An 18,054-nucleotide genomic window follows, 5' to 3' on the forward strand; every position below is an offset into this window, starting at 1 on the left:
TTTTTTTTTTTTTTTATGCTCTTATTATGTGCCCACTAAGTGACAGCATTATTTCAGTAACTGGTGATTCAGAAACACTGGAGATAGAATATATGCTCCTGAGGACAGAGACCTTACTGGTTTTATTTATTGCTTCTCATATTAATCATGCAAATAGTGGATACTCAATACTTAATTACACTAGAAGTATCTCAAGCTTTGATCTGTTCATGCAATGTGAACCGTTTATCAATAAAAGGATAAGTGCCACTTTCTGTATTATATTCCTTTTTATTAGAGATCCAAAAGAGACTATTTTTAGGAGGACCTCATCTGATTGGAGAGAGAGATTTTTAAACTTACAAGTAAATTCCATGTTGCTCTAGAAAAGAGATTACTTTTGATTGATTGGGTCAGTAGGTTTCATCAGAGTAGTAGGGTGTGACTTGTGCATTATAGATAGATTGAGAGGTGCAGAAGGAGGCGAAGAACAGTACATATTTTTTGTTTGGTTTTTGGTACCAGGGATCGAACTCTGGCCCTTGAGCTTGCAAGACAGGCAGTGGAACCACTGAGCCAAATCCCCAGCCCTGGAGAGCAGTACATATTGAGGGATTGACAAACGCTAAGTTGTGTTTGTGCCCTGGGATAAATTTATAGCCATTGAACAATTTTGCCTTTGCTTTTGTTTAACATGGATAGGCGGGTGTTTCGGCATACGAACTATACCTAGTGCAAACAAGGTGAAACAAAACATGTGAGAAATAGCATTGGTCAGCTTTCTGTTACTGTGACAAAATACCTGAGAAAACAGACTCATGGTTTTAGAGATTTCAGTCTTCAGTCTATGGTTAACTGGCTCAATTGCTTTTAGATCTGTGGCAAGGCAGCCAAAAGGATGTGGGTAGAAGAAAGATGCTCACCTCATGGTAGCTAGGTAGTAGAGAGAGAATGAAACTGGGTAGAGGATATAGATAGACCCAAGGGCATTACCCACTCCCTTCAAGTAAGCCCTCTAAATTCCATCACCTTGTGATAATGCTATCAAATTATTTATGAGTGAGTTAATCGACTGATGGAGTTAGAGACCTCATGAACAAATCACCTTTCAAAAACCTCACCTCTAAATACATGAGCCTTTTGAGGGAAAATTTTGTATTTGAAACATAAGTACTCTTGGAAACATAGATAGCATGTTTTCTAGTGGAAAAACCCACCACTACTTATAAAATAGTATTACCAAAAAAAAAGAGAGAGAAACTCCTGGAAATACAGACAGACTATTAATATTAACATCATTAGAATACAATCAGATGGAAGAGCTAGAAGTTGCATGGTGCCAAACTATGCAACTCTATAAAACCAAAAGCCAATTGTCAGCAACAAATAAAGTGCAATTTTAAAAAAGGATATATAGAGAGTACTTATAAAGAAACAGAGTGAAATGCTGTCTGGAATTTGTTACAGTAAAGGGAAAAGTTATTTTTTACTGTGGATTGTTGATTATTGGCATAGATCTTAGATACATTATGGTTTGTGAGGCTTTTGTGTCTGAAATTCACTATAATTATAAAAGAAATTGTTACTGGAAACTCATAACTTTGAGATAATCTGTTGCTTTTAAAGTAAAAATATTACTTAACCACTTTATCCCCTACCATAGTATGCCTAAAAGTAAATTGAGTATTTTTGTGATTTAGTCACACAAGTAGACCAGTGCTTTTTTCTACTCTAAATAGATGTTTTGCTTTGTTTTGTGACAAATTTTCACAGTGTAGCCCAGGCTGGTCTCAGACTTGTAGCGGGGTCCTCCTGAGTCTCCTTCTCAAGATCTGGGATTTTAGGCCTGCAGTACCATGCCCTAAATAGATCTTGAACTCTTTTTCTTAATATTGTTTAAAAATGCTTTCAAAGTTAAAGATGATTTGTTGATAACTAGCAATTATTTTTTACTTTAGAGTTTTTCATTTTTAAAACTTCATAAAAGTTTTAAGAGAAAAAGGAATGTTACAATACGTTTTTAAACTTTCTGTTGGAGAATTTTAAAGCAAATCTCATTCCTATCATCCCCAGATATTTTAGTAGGTACAAGATGGAATCAGAAAATGTAATGAATGTTTGAATTTTAAAACTTTATTATAATAAAAGATGCATTGCCACTAATCTCATTAAGGACACTTTGCTTCCCTTCATATACTTTTATCTCATTATTCTTGCCTCTTATTGAAGCAGGTTGGGAAGTCCACTTTCTTGAACGTTTTTAGTTACACTGTAATGACTGCTTTGATGTCCTGAACCAATTCAAAATGTTTACCTTTCATGATCATTTTGATTTTGCAGTAGAGCCAGAAGTTTCATGGTGCCAGATCCAGTGGTTGAAATAATAATTTTATGAGCCTGACTTTCCATTGAACGATATTCTACAGCAGTAGTCACTATTTTTAGCTACACTTCATAAAGATACTCCAGAAAGAGAACTTCCAGAACTGCTTTAGAAAGTGGCAAGAACAGTGGGATAAGCATGTTTGAAGGGAAGGAGAGTTATTTCAGGGGGTTTAGTGGTAGTAAGTCTTGTACTTTAATAAATTTTTATTTTGATCACCTATATGTCTGAGATGTATACGTTCTCCTAGAGGTGACATTGATAACTATACCTACTAAAATTTAAGGTAATTAATTTCATGTACAACAGTAGATAACTTTCTTTTTCTTTCATGTCAGGAACCAAGGAAATCAGCATGTTGATTTGGTTAATGTCTCTTTAAGTCTCTTTTCAATGGACCACTTTATCTTCCCCTTCCCCTTTCCCTTTTATTTACTTTTCTTTGTTAGCAAACCTGGGTCATCAGTACAGTTTCAACACTTATTATATCATTTCATTTTGTGTATTTCTCATATCCTTTGTATTTCTATAAACTTGTAGTTAGATGAAGGTTTGTTCAGATGCAGGTTTAATTTTTACCAATAATACTTTGTAGGTGTAGTTCCTGTGATTTTTGTATCACTGCAAGAGGAACAGAGTGTCTAGTTACCTCTTGTAATGTTAACATTTATTAGTAGGTTGAGGTGTTTTTTTGCTAATGCATCCATTCTAGAGTGTTCCCATTATCATTTCAACAAATGGTTTTTAGTAGTTAATGATTACATAATTTTATTGGTTATAGCAAAGATATTTTAAGTTAAAAAGTTTTGTTAGAATTCCTTCCATAAGAAAGAACATTTCCATGAACTAATCACACTGAAGTACTTTTTTTTTTTTTATCATAGAAGCAAGACAGATTTTGAGTTTTAAAAAAATTTTCCTGATGAGTTGGTTTCCTACCCATCTCCAGGATAACCAGTGTGACTTTCTTGTTGTGATTGTTAGTGTTGTGAAAGCAAGGGTTTTAAAGTTTATTTCTAGTTCAGTGCAGTGATCATTTCTTTAAGAATGCCTAAATTATTTCATCTTAGGCCAAATGGCACATAAAATGCCAGTTCATTTGTTCCTTCTTTTGAAGTGTTTCTTGTTCCAGACCTTACATCAGCCATTTTTTTAAAAAAAAGTTTTGGTTTCTTTGATTTGGAAAAAAAAAATAGTCTTTGAGACCACAATAGTATGGGTTTCAAGGTACTAACTGCTTTTAGTGTTAGAACTTATAGACCCTTTCCATGGACAGATAGCATTTCTTTTTTGATAGAAATACATTTTGAGCTCATTTATTTCCAATTCATTTTTAAGGTTCCACAGTTTTTGCTTCTGTGATTTTTATATTTGCATTTCTTATACACTGAAAATCTTGTTTGCTAACATTGACATGAGTATGTATAAACTCTTAGTTTTTCAAAAAGCAACAGCAGTATTGCACTGACATTATTAGTAAATAAAGTTTGTTCACTTTAGACTCATTTTTTTCTTCAACATATATCCCACAAATAATATATATATAATACAGTTGTGAAACTTGAAAGCTTATTGAAAATTCCTTGTGTAGTTCTGACACCAAAGTGATTGCTTCATTTTTGCTTTCAATTTTTTAGGGATTTTTTTTTCACTTTTAACTAAGTTTTCCAAAGTCAACCTGGTAAGCTACATTCAGAGAAGTCTAGTCAGCCCTATTCCTGTCAGCTGTACTTTCTTTCCTTATAATGCCTCATTTAATTAATTTTAAGTTTGTTCCTCATTGAGTCTTGCAAATTTGAACTTGCAATAGGTTAAAGGTAGCGCAGCACATAGAGTATTTTGTATCTTTACATTTTTAGTTAATGATAAATATGCCCTTGGAGATCACTTCATGACTGTATATGTAAACTTTTTTTTTTGTTTCTTTCTACCACTGCATAGTTCTTTCTTTTGTTGTTGTTTTGTTTTTTTGATACCGGGGATTGAACTCAGGTCCTTGTGCTTGTAAGGCAGGCCACTGAACCGCTGAGCTAAATCCCTGGCCCTGCATCGTTCTTTATAGGCAAATAGACACATGAGTTTTTTTACGCCACTTCAGTCTTATTACTACAGATCATCTTTTAGTGAATAAATAGTCTACCATGTATGTACTAGTCGATATATTTATTATATATATAATATATATTTTTATATATTTCTTTAAAATAGCTGCTAGTTTGAAATTACCGAGTTAACCTATAAATATAAATGTAATTTTGGTATATATAAGTTGCTAAATTCTTATTAGTGTGTAGGGATTGTATTTTGCTCTCAGGAAAGGATGGGTATCTGTTTTCTATAGCTTATCCAACTAAACACAGGTTTGGAGTTAGTCTGTAGGTAAGATAGTATCCAAACTTAGTATTGATTTGGATTTGTCTTTCTACAGGCAAAATTAAAGAGATTTTAAGTTTAAGGATAATTTCTGACAAACTATATCTTGCTTTGTTTTCCATAGAGTAACTGTCTTTGAAAAATATTTTTATATGCTTGTATTTAAAATTTACTTTAGATTTCCTTTTTCATCTAGTTATTTAAAAGTTATTTCAAAATTTCATCTGCTAAAACTAAAACAATTGAATTTTGTTGTTTTTCCTTTCAGTGTGTCATTGAAAATGTCTTACTGCATTTGACCTAATAATGTACAGTGGAATTTATTGCAGTATTCATTATTTAGATTTTCTTATTTTTTTATGATTTTCATGGACATTTAAGTAGAATGAGTAACATGCTGTAGTAGGGGATTTAAACAAGGTTCTGAGTTCAATCTTCAGTACGGGGGGCGGGTAATAGAACCTAAGTACAGGTTGAAAGAATTAAAAATATTTTCATGTACTGGTTTTAAATTCTCTAAACTATTCAGTGAAGAGAGGACAATCCCTGTTTCCTTGTGTTTTGGTAGGAATATTTAAAATATACCTGTAAATTTTACGGAAGAGAATTGTATGAAACTTAAGAGTTTCAGAGGGAGAGAACTGCTTTTTATTTTCTGGTTTTCTGAAGTTAAATTTTTCTGTTTCTGTTTTTTTTTTTTTTTTTCTTTTTTGAGGGGTTGGATTTTTTTGAGACAGGGTCACGCTATGTAGTTCAGGCTGGCCTTGAACTTGTGATGATCCTCCTGCCTCAGCTTCCCAAATGCATGGGTGCCTAGCTCTGTTTGATTAAAAAAAAAAAAAAATGCTAACAGGGCTTATCTGGCCAGAAAGATTATCATCCATGTTTTCTTTCTCTGTATATTTCTATTAAAATATGTAGCATATATTCTTTTAAAAGACAAGACTATGAGACAGAATTCTTTGATTACCTCTTTTGGTCTCATTTCCTAGGCACTGAAGAGTAGAAAGCAAAACCAAGTACATCTAGGGATAGCTTTATTTGAGGGAGATGTCGTGTTCCAGGCACTGTTCCAGTAAATGATAAAAGTCATATTTATATTTGTGATGTTTTAAATTTCATTAAGTTATTCTTATTTTGTACATTGCTTGTGAGACAATTGATATGATAATCTTAATGTACCATACTCTTGTACATTTGATAAATAAAATTCTAACAATAAATATATTGTTTTACTTTCTTAAAACTTGATATTGTTTCTTCTTGGGCTTAACATTTTAGTTTATGGTTTCTTTTACAGAAGTGTTTCATTTTGAGTTATATTTTGCCAATCTGTCCTTACTGTTTTCTCCCTAAAATCTTGTGATAAGTTTTTCAAGATTTATTCATGAAAATATTAATCCTATAAATTTGTCTAAAAAACATGAATGTTACTAATATTGTCACATGTATCTATGTATTTTATGTTTTGTTCCTTACCCTGTCACAAGTATTTATGCCATTTTTTCTTATTCTTTCCAATATGAGTTTTCATGTAAATAAAAAGACATTTAATTTTCTAGATCCATATGTTTTATCTACATTGGTGTTTCCCTTTTGAAATTTTATGAAATGCCTATGTCTTTCATTTAATACAAATTTACGTTAACTAATTTTGTAGTTTTAAAAAATGAATTGTGGTTACTGGTTCTTTATTGGCTATTTGTATTGCCAGTGTCTTTCCATTTTGTAGCTAGTCTTGTTACTTCATGCTGTTTTTTGATGAAAAGTTATTTTACAAGTATAGTTTTAATATGGCCACAAGTTCTCTCTGTATCCTAGTTAAAAATTGTTATGTGATCTCATTCCTTAAATATTTTAATTTTTCAGTGTTTTTCTGGACATCTTTGTTAATTGTTGGAAGACTTAATTTAAAGTGATCTTTGTTGGAGTAACAAAGTGCTTTTCCTTTCTTCTCATAAATCACAGTAGTCCACATAGAAAACTTCTGTGACCCCAAAAGATGGTGATTTCTCTCCACCAGCAAGCAAGCAATAATTCTGCAGTAGCAGACACCAGCTATTGGTGTCTAATTCATTTTGATTCTTACCTTCATTATTTACCTGGAGATTGCCTCAGATTCCACAAGACTTCCTCCAGATGCAAATATCCCAGGTTGTACCTTGCTTTGACTAGTTCAAATTTGAATTAGAGAAAGCACTTTTACTGGCTTAAAGGAGTTCACAAAGACTAGGATGAAGAGATGTGTAAGGTGAGATATGGGATAAAGGTTATACAGATTCCATATGGGTCCTGACTTGTAGAGAGAGAGTTCCAGGTCAGCAATGGTAAAAAGTAGGAAAGAAATTTATTCAGTAAAGCCATAGTAGAAAGAGAAAAGGGGACCAAGCATCCTGGGCCTTGACTTCCTCACTCATGTCTTTAGGGGTACTGACAAAAGCTTCAGGTTTAAATTGAAGAAAAGTGAGAGTTGAGATGAGGGCAAATAGTATTCATATTTAAGCAGTCTTGGTCAAGCTGTGGTCTGGTTGATCATTACATGTGGTCCATAGGGTCTTATTGGCTCTGGGAAAGTTTTCCTGGAGGTTCCCATCATGAGATGATTGTTCTTACCTATGATGTAGTCTTTGTTTTTAGCATGAGACAATTGCTCCTCCTTAGGTAGACAGTTCATATCATGAGGTTATCCACCTACAAGGGACCCTGTTCCTAGAACTGTGAAAATTTCTCAATGTTTTATGTTAGTGTCTTTAGTCTTGAAGCAGGGAGAGGAGGTTAGATAAATTTAGGGCTAATCAAATCACCTTAGTATTGGGAGTTTTAGACAGACACTCCTTAAGTAATTTATATGTTTACAGAGCTGAATAGGAATCTGACCCAAAGTTTAGTAATAAGGAGATAGGTACTGTACAAAATGAGTGGGAAAGAGGCCAAGGCTTTGTCTTGCTTTTACCCCAAGATTATAGGCACAAATAAAGAATCATTGCTTACCAAAAGCAGCCTCTCTTAAGTCCCTATTACAGAACCTCTACAGAGCTATTCAGAAGCTTTCCAAACCCCATTTTTAAAAATTTTTTATGGAGGCTTCATGACATACACAGGATTGGTGAAATTATTGATCATTACTGACCAGTTTAAACTTCCTTCCCTTCTCCCCTAGAGGTTGGACCGACTTCCTCCCTTCCCAATTCCCCTAGAGGGATGAGAATAGAAGTTGCATCCCTCGTACCTTGCTTGATCTTCCAGTGACCAGCCCCCACTCTGAAGTTCCTAGACTGTCAGTTATAAATGAGCTCATTAGCATATTAAAAAGGTTCTCAGTTTGGATTTTAGGAGTTAAATGTTAGAAAATGGGGATAAAGACCAATATATATTTCAAAATATCATAAATCTTAATAGTTATTGTTGAGATAGTTTTTTGCATAGACATTAGTGACTACTTTGTAGAATTTATCAGTATTTCCTTTTATGTTCAGTTTCCTTGTGTCTTTGTTTTTTTTGTCTTTCCTTTTTTTTTTATTTGAGACAGGGTCTCACTATATAGTTCTGGATGGCCTTGAACTCACTTTGTAGACCAAGCTAGCCTTGAACTCACTGTGATCCTCTTGCCTCAGCCTCCCAATGGGATCACAGGTGTATGCCACAATGCCCAGCCTTCCTTGTGTTTTAAACGTCTTTACATACAAAGAATTTTAAAGTATTTTATGTATCTTTTTTGGAAAAAAGTTTTCCTGTTTATATTGATCTCTGTTGTAAAATTTTGTTTTGTTTATAAATTTGGTAGCAATCCATTTTCCTTTTGCTGACACAATAAGAGTTAGCCAATTAGATTAAATCAGCAGTGCTATTTTCCTCCCATGTAATAGGTACACATATCTTAGGATAAAGGCTAAGCCACAAAATGCAGAGCACAATGACATAAGTAGACTAGAAGTGGATTTCTCTCTTATAAGCAAAAATCCTCCTGGTGTAAGAAAATGGCATTAATTTACTCCATAATAATCACTATGCCTAGTTTCTTCACTGGTCTCTTAAGCTTTTGTTCTTGGCTGGCTTGGCTGATGTTTAACTGTGTGCTGCTTTTTTCCCAGGGAGAGGATTAGTTTCCCTAGAGGTTTATTTTTTGTTTTTTAAGGCACCTTGCTTTTATAGCTCCTCTTCAGTATACCATTTATGTGTGTTTTATAATTATTATATATATTTGCAATATAGGGACTTGACCCCATGGCCTTTCACTGAGCTATATGTAGCCCTTTTTGAAATTTTTTATTTTGAGACAGGGTCTTGCCAATTTGCTCATCTGCCTCAGCCTCCCAGTTTGCTGGGATTGCCATCATGTTCTCAAGCTTTGTTTTGTATATTTTGATTGGTCCTATGAGGTAAATCCTTTCCTGTTTCCCAATAGGTACGTAGTACTCAGATGTACCTATTCATATCCTTGTTCTGTGTTTCATACATCACAGATACTCCTATGGGTTCGTATAACTTCTCTCAATCTAATTTTCCTCAGGAACTTGATATTTGTGTCCTTGCCGCATGTCTGTCATGATTTCCTAGATTTTTTTCAGAGAAGAAAGTTTATTATAAGATCTGTGTGGAATTCTAGAGGAAGCCAGGGACTTGTCATCTTCAGTCCAATGGTTCTTGGTTGCCTTCCAGACAGCTGTAGCAACTTTCTACCTGGGAATAACAGATGGTGGTTAGATTGAACAAGCACAATGAAAAGTGCAATAAATATGATAGGAAAAACATTAATATCAAAATTAATGCCAAATAGCCTCTAATCATGTACTTTTGTACATGTGATCTCATTCCTTGCCTTTTTTTAGATTTATAAATTATGTCATCCATTGTGGACATTTTCCAAATTATTTCTTTGGGATGCTAGGTTTTTTTTTTAAAAAAAAAAAACATTTTTTTTTAAACAGTTATTGATACTACACAGGAGGAAAAGTTTCTGTGATCAGAGTTAGCAAGAGACATGCTTGCTTAATACTGAATTTATTTTCTTAGTTGAATATAAGATGAATTAATTTTTTTAAAGACTACATACTCTTTGTAAAAATTTTGATTTTGATTTTAAGTACTCTTACTATTATTTGTATCCACCGGCACTGTGGAATAGCCATCAATCATTACCATTAACTCATTTATGTATATTCCAATTTAAATGGGTGGTAATATTTTCCGTAAAATTGTTGTATTGGTCAGTGTTAATGTTTGGATAGAGTAGTTGTAAGCTTTTTATTCAGTGGAGAGGGAAACATAATAGCTTTTTTTTTATAAAAATGTGATTGATCAAAATATTTTTCAGTAATCCTTGTAAATACTCCAAATTGACGACAATTAGATAGCAGTTTTTCTGACTCATTTATAGTGGCAATTAAATGTATTCTCTTAGATATGAAATAATTTAAAGAACAAAATAGACCACATATGCAAAAAAACGTAAGACTTTGCCATGCATAAAAGATTCATCCTAGGAAGGTAGGCAGGAGAACATTTTAAGTCAGATTTCCCCACCCATCATCGTTCAGAATTACTTATGATTCACTGGAGTGGAAAGAGTTTGATTCATAACAAAGCAAACAGGTAGAGAATATCTGAATGGTAATGTATTTGAAAAGAGATCAGATACACTTTTTGAAAACTGGTCGGGGAGGAGCCAAATTGGTTTTGGCAAACTAAGGTGGAGTAAGTTATTGAATGATAAGGGATTCTAACTTCTGTACAAGTGAGTAAAGAATGACTGTTCTTTTTTCTTTTAACTCTATAATATCTGATTTGTAGTTCTATTGATATATAGATGGGCTGATTTTATTCTGTGTAAGAAACTTTAACATTCTCTGTTGCATACAGAGTGATTTTTTTTTTTAGTTGATAGAAGAACAAATGCTAAAAAAATACGGTAATCCTCTCTTATCTGTGTTTTTATTTTCTGTGGCTTACCATTTGTCTTTTTTGGTTTGAAAATATAAAATGAACATTTTAGAAATAAACAGTTCCATCAGTTTTAAATTGTATGTTATTTTGAGCAATGTGGTGAAGTCTCTTGTTGCCCTGCTTTCTCCTGCCTTTGGACATGAGCCATCCCTTTGTCGGGACTATCCACGATGTGTATAATACCTACTTAAGAGTCGCTTAGTATCTGTTTTAGATAACAGACTGGTGTGGTAACTTTATTTTACTTAACAATGGCTGCAAAGAATAGTGATGGAAAGGAGATGCCAGGGTATAAAACATGAAGGGACAAATTACTTTTACCACTAAATGTCAGTGGTATGGAGTATATAGGGAAAAACAGTGTATGCAGGGTTTGGTTCCTGTTGAGTTTTTAGGAATCTACTGAAGATCTTGGAACATACTCCTGGATAGGGGGAGAATAATATGTGCCTGAAGTTACACAGTACTTAGTAACAGTGATAGAGGCCTGCTCACATCTTGGCTGAGAAAGCAGAAGAATAGAAGAGAAAGGCTGTGAAGTCCTAGTATCCCCTGTAAATGGAAGCCCCCATAGATGATGTCCCATTAAGTCTCCCCCTTTTAAAATTCCACCACCTCCCAGTAGTGCCATAGGCTGGGGAATCAAAGCTTTACCACATGGGGGACATTTATCCAAACAGCATTTACTGATAAGTACGTGTGGACTTTGTGTTATATTTCGGTGAACACTACTAATGTGGGCCAGGAACTTTGGTAATCACTAAGCACACATTATCACATTTAATTCTAAGGATTGTGATACAGGTATTATCCATATTTTACAAATGAAGAATTTAAGGCTTAGAATAGTTAAATAACAGTTACATATTTGATAAAAACTGAGCTCCAGAGCTTTTTTTTATCACCATATTAAATATTTGACATGAAAACAAAAACTAGCTAGCCAAGATTTTTTTTATTGATAGTAAACCATTAATACAGATTAGTGGTTCTTAAATTTTAGCATATTAAAATTGGATTGCTGGGCTCACCCTCAGAATTTCTTATGTAGTAGGTTTGGAATAAATCTAAGAACATAAATTGCCAACAGATTTCCAGGTCTGGTGTTAGTCTAAGGGGCCACACTAAAAAATCTGTAAATTATTCAGTTATATCTAACATAACTGTCACCAAACCTTCCATATCTTGATTACAAATTAGACTTGGTACAAATATTGTTGTGCCTTGAAACCTTTTTTTTCTTGTAGTTATCTGAATGTTTGAGGCTGAGGAAGAGAAAACTTTAAACACATTTAACGGAGATGACTTAGGAGTTTTGTTTACTGTTTTCATATTATGAGTTTAAATTCAGCAGATGAGTTTCAGTATAAATAAGTATAACTTGGGGTTAACTTGGTGTTTTGGATTTCTTTTTCTAATTAGTTGTTTGAATCAGCTAGTATACATTTTTTAAATATCAGTAGCTAAAACATGAATGGCTGGTTAATAACTGCAGTTTGTAAACAAGAATTTATAACAGTCTCTAAAGGATTTTAGGATGTGATTCAATCATTTCATTTTTGCAAAGAAACTTCTCATTGTATACATTTTCCTCTTACAGATTTTCGTATATATATTGCCAGTAGTGTAACATTTGACATTTATTTTAAAATAAATATTTGAAAAGCAACATGTAAGTGGAACGTTTTTCAGAGTAATAGTTTTAAATTTAAAGATGTCTTACACTTATTTTTGTGTGTGTTTATAGAGAGGATCTGACGAACTACTCTCAGGCAGTGTTCTCAGTAGTCCAAACTCTAATATGAGTGGCATGGTAGTTACAGGTAAGCATTTTTCTCCTAACAACCCATCATTTGCTGTCTTATGGGGCAGAAAATTAAGACTAAAATTATTATATACCACGATAGCCTTTACTTGTAAATGCTGTTTTGAAACATTTTAAAGGAAATTAAGTATATGACGGGTGACCTCACACATGACTGCACAAGCATTGTACCACTGAGCTATGCTCTTGGCCCTAAAATTTTGTATTTTTGTTTTTTAACTGCATGATTAATTAATCTTTTAAAATTAAAAATATATTTGACATAGTAATTTTACATAATTATTGGGTATAGTGTAGCATTTCTTTAAAGATATAATGTGTAATGATCAGCTGGCGGTAACTGGCATATCTGTCACCCCAGATATTACATTTATTATTCCATTGTGTTTAAAATACAGTCAAAGTTGGATTTTGGTTTTTTTTGTTTGTTTGTTTTTTGAGATAAAGTCTCCCCGTGTTGCTCAGTTTGTCCTTGAACTCCTGGCTCATATGATCTTCCTTTAGCTGGGACTGTAGGCCCATTCTACCACAGTGTGGTCTTGATTGCTTTAACCACAAAAAATATGACTTTCTTTCATGTTAAAATCTCTTCTTGTGCCCTTTATGTATTGTTGTGTTTGTGTGTCATGTGTTAAGTATTCCTTATATCATAAACTTTAAAGCATAAACTTAAAATCTAAAGTAAGTATATAGTTTGTCATCCATTTTTCTTTGCTGTGACAATATTATAGTTGTTTCAGTTGATTATGTTATCTACTTATAAATTTAAGATGACTTATTTAGTCTTTAAAGGTCAGAGTTTCTTTGAATTGTATATATATTTATATCTGAAATGTCAATTGTTTTAACATCTGTTAATAATTTATCAAGTTTTAGACTATGACTTATCAACGAAATCTTGAGTCTGATTATTTTTATTAATTGAATGCATTTACTTTATAAATCCTGCATTTCACACTGTTTGCCTTAAGGGAAAGTTCTTTTTTCTTTTTTCTTTTTTGAAGTACTTGCTTAAGGAACTAAATATATTAGGTAGTAAAAGGATCATGAAAAACTAGAAGACATTTTAGTTTACCTCAGGTAGGCATTACTGTATGTGTATGCAACTTGAAATAAACGTATACATTTCTGTTAAATAAAAATTAAAATGAAATACTTAGGTATAATGATGTGAAGATGAATTTGTTAATACATATTACTAAGTATTAGTTTTTCTGTGTAGCGGTTAAAAGACAAAAGTGATGTGATTTTGATAAGGTATGTTCAAGTGATTGAGCAAATAGGCTTAAATGTCTGTAGCTCTGCTTTGTTTCTTTTGCTTTTTAAATTAGTACATAATAATAGATATTTGAAATGTTTTTAAAAATAACATGCAGAGTTATGAGAGTAACTGATCCAACATTGGCTCCTTTTTCAGTTTCTTCCCCTAAAACCAAAAACTGTATAATTGGATAAAGCACATAGAACAGCTGATGTCTGGACTTGATGAGCAGAAACTATGAGATTATTATCCATGAGTAAAGGGAAGCATGAGGTGAATTTCCTGAATATTCATTGGGATACCTTACTGTTGTAGCTCAGGGTAGAAGAGCCCAAGCAGAGTATCGAGGTCTCACTGAACTGAAGAGACTTGCGATTGGAATTTAGAGTACCTTAAACATCTGTGTTTTGTGGAGAAGGATCCTGGAGAAAAGTAAATTGTCCTAAAGTTTGGGTATTGTGCAAAGGGCAGAGTTTGGTTCAGGTAATGACTGGGTTACATGTGTACAGATTAAGACTTTGCAATATCTATCAGAAATCACCTTCTCTGGGGCTGAGGTAAATGGTGATTCCATAGGTTGAACAGTGCTGAGACAGTTTGAACTCTGGGCAGTCAAAATACAGATATCTTCAGAATAACCTCAAGCTCTAAAGATAGATGACAGAGAGCTCCTGACTTTTAAAAGAATCTTTTTTAATAAGTCCCATTTGTCCAAGAAACCAAAAGTCTAGACTCAGATGAGGGCTTCATCAGTAATTTAATTGTTTGCCAGTACAAAACAATCCTTAAAGAAGACAACATGATTCAGTCTTCTACATTGATTACCCATGATATCAGTAGTCCAGCATAAAAAATTGCAAGTCATGTGAAGAACTTAGAAAATAGAATCCATAAACTGTTGAAGCAGCACTCAATAGTCATTTATTACAGTGCATTAGAATTATTACTAGATAATAAAATTTGCAGACAGGGACTGTACATATTTTCAAGCTCTAAGGGAAAAGACTGAAGTAATGAGCAAATAGATGGAGGAACATATTTGGAGATGTTAAAAAATATATAAAGAAAGCATATAGAAACATAACAGAAAAGTAGGATGTTTGAAATAAAAATATTGATTGAAGTTACAGCAGAATGAGGACAACAGAAGAAGTTTGATGAACTTGAATACAGATGACAATTCATTTTGTCTGCTAGAGGGAACAAAATACATTTAAGGGATAATCAAGCAGTCTGAGGAATTCCAAAGAGTGAATAGAGAATGGGTTGAGGAAAAATTGTGTGTGTATTTGTAGTTGGGATGACTGAAAATTTCTAAAATTTGGAAGAAATATCGATATACGGTTCTAAGAAGCTCAGTTAAGCCTCCCGTGGAGGATAAATTTTAAAAACCATCTTTGGGCACATAATAGAATACTTAAAACTAATGATAAGAGTAAATCTTAAAAAAGGTAAAAGGAGAATAGTTAAAAGCCAGTAGTGAAAAAGAACATTCATTGCCTAGTCTCAAGAATTACTGTAAAGCTGCACTAATCAAACAGCATGATACTGGCATAAAGAAACCCTTCTCCATTGTTGGGAGTGCAGACTGGTGCAACCACTATGGAAATCAATATGGAGATACCTCAAAGAGCTGGGACTAGAGGTTCCATTTGACCCAGCCATCCCTCTGCTGGGTATCTTTCCAAAAGAATTAAAAGAATCATACCACAGAGATATATGCACACCTATATTTATAGCGGCACAATCTGTAATAGCTAAAACTTGGAAACGGCCCATTTGCCCATCAGTTGGAAACTAGATAAAGAAGACGTGGTTTTTCTACAAAATGGAATACTACTCAGCCATAAAGAATGAGAAATTAGATTAGTTCATAGGAAAATGGATACATATTGAGGCTATACTCCTATGTGAAATATGTCACACGTGTAAATACCAAATAGTTTCTCTGGTGTGAATGAACTATAATAGTACATAAAATCCTAATGATATAATGGACAATGTGAAATAGGAAGAAAATGGCTAAAGGTGTAGGGAAAGTGGGAAGGGTAGGGGAAAGCTAATAAGGGAAAAGAAAAAAATATGAGAAAATGAAATAAAGTGTTTGTAAAGGGGGAGGGGAGGAGGGGTGAAGGGAGGGCAGGAACAAGGGCAAAAAAATGAGAACCAAGACCTGTCATGTAAAGGTACAAGATCCCAGTAATGAATGTAACTGTGCTGTATACCTAAAATGTATCAATAAACTCAATGAGGGGAAAAAAAAAAGAAATACAAGTTAGTGGAACAGAATAAAGATTTTAGAAGTATAAAGAAGGTGTGGTTTTTCTATAAAATGGAATACTACTCAGCCATAAAGAATGAGAAGTTAGAGTCATTCATAGGAAAATGGATACATATTGAGGATATACTCCTAAGTGAAATAAATAAGTCACACATGTATAAATACCAAATAGTATCTCTGGTGTGAAAAACTATAATGGTGCATAATATCCTAATGAGATAATTGACAATGTGAAATAGGAAGAAAAGGGCTAAAGGTATAGGGGAAAGGAAATAAGGGAAAAGGAAAAAAAAACATGAAAAAATGGAAATAAAATATTTGTAAATAGGGAAGGGAGGAGAGGGTGAAGGGAGGGCAGGGATAAGGGGAAAAATGAGAACCAAGACCTGTCATGTAAAGGTACAAGATCCCAATGATGAATGTAACTGTACTGTATACCTAAATACTAATAAACTCAATGAGAAAAAAAAAAAGATTTTAGAAGTAAATCCTCACAGTTAAGGACCACTGAATTTTGATAAAGGTGAGAAGTTTGTTTAGTGGCAGACTTTGCAACACAGTGTTATAAATACTGGATTTGATGCCAGAAAAAAATATTTTGGCACTATATCTCCCAGTGCATACAAAACAGTCCTAAATGGATTGTAACCTAAAATTTTAGCATTTTTGAAAAAAATGCAGTGTAAAGTCTTTGTGACTTTGATAGGCAGACATTTCTTAGAAATAACTAAAAGCACAATCTATAGAGAATATGTGGGACTTGATATCATCAGTAAATATTCCTGGTCTTAAAGCAAAACTTAAAAATGGCCATTGAGGGACAGAACATGTTTATAAAGCATATAGTTGATAAAGTATTTATATTCAGAATATATAAACTCAAACTCAGCAACAGTGCACTAACAGTTATAAATTGGCAAAAATAGTTAAACATAGTTCTGTGGAAAAGATCATTAGATGGCATATAAGAATGAAAAAGATGTTTAGCATCTAATTATTTTGTAAATTGAAACTAGGAGATGTCATACACACCCATTAGAACGACTGAAATGTAAAAAGGCCATACTAGGTTTTGGAGAGAATGTGGAAAAACTGTGACCCTCAAGCAGTTTTCGGAATGTGAAATTGTAGGAGTACTTTGGAAAGCAGTTTAGCAGTTTCTTAAAATAATTAATACACTTACTGTGTAACTTTGCTATTTGTCTCGTAGACATTTATTTACCTAATAAAAATGAAGACATTTGTTTATTTAAAACTTATATGAATGTTCTTACCTTTATTTATAATAACTCAAAACTGAACCAACCCAAAGATCCATCAACAGATGAATGGTTTGCTGTTTTGACTTTGTGTTTTAAATATATACAGTGGAATGTGTGCAGTCATAGAATGAGTTATTGATTACAACAGCAAAAATGTGAAAGATGGATAGAGTCCTTTGTGATTCTATTAAATGTAAAACTCTAGGAAATTCAAACTAATCTAAAGCACACACACCCATAGTTATCCCTTGCGATGAGAGGGATTGGTTATAGGATTCCTTTTTACCCAGAATACCAAAATTTGAGAATGCTCAATTCCTTTTATATAAAATGGCACAGTATTTGCACATAAACTATACAGATTCTCCTTTATTAAATTGTTTCATTTATTCATAATGCTTATTTCATTGTCCACACAGCAATTCATTTGCATGAATTCAGCTTAGGATTCAGGCCATGTCAAATTCGAGTTTTGTGTTTTGGAATTTATTTAAATTTTCTTTCAAATACTTTAAATCAGAGATAAATTGTCTACACAGATAAGAGACCTGCTAATCCAGAGGATCATCTGTGCTCTTTTGTGGAATTGGTTTTATAGATATACATACATATGTCAAATTCTGTCAGTTTGTACAAGTTAAATACATACATGTTAAAGAGAACAACATTTAGTACATTGACATCAAATGTTGACCGTTAATTGTAGATAAATAAGAACCCTCATTTGTTGCTGGTGGGAATGCCAAA

At 33.2% G+C, this 18,054-nt stretch overlaps 1 protein-coding gene across 5 annotated transcripts in view; it reads left to right on the forward strand.

Annotated features, from left to right (window-relative positions):
- Ptbp2 (polypyrimidine tract binding protein 2) overlaps positions 1-18,054 on the forward strand; it is a 65,059-nt gene that overhangs the window by 5,795 nt on the left and 41,210 nt on the right. For all 5 annotated transcript variants that reach the window (XM_010639915.1, XM_010639916.1, XM_010639917.1 and 2 more), the window contains exon 3: positions 12,426-12,501. In XM_010639915.1, the coding sequence (XP_010638217.1) occupies positions 12,426-12,501 (76 nt within the window). The remainder of the gene's footprint in view (positions 1-12,425; positions 12,502-18,054) is intronic.

The sequence above is a fragment of the Fukomys damarensis genome, unplaced genomic scaffold, assembly GCF_012274545.1.
Source record: "Fukomys damarensis isolate Sample0158 unplaced genomic scaffold, DMR_v1.0_HiC HiC_scaffold_33, whole genome shotgun sequence".
In the NCBI taxonomy this organism is placed as follows: domain Eukaryota; kingdom Metazoa; phylum Chordata; class Mammalia; order Rodentia; family Bathyergidae; genus Fukomys; species Fukomys damarensis.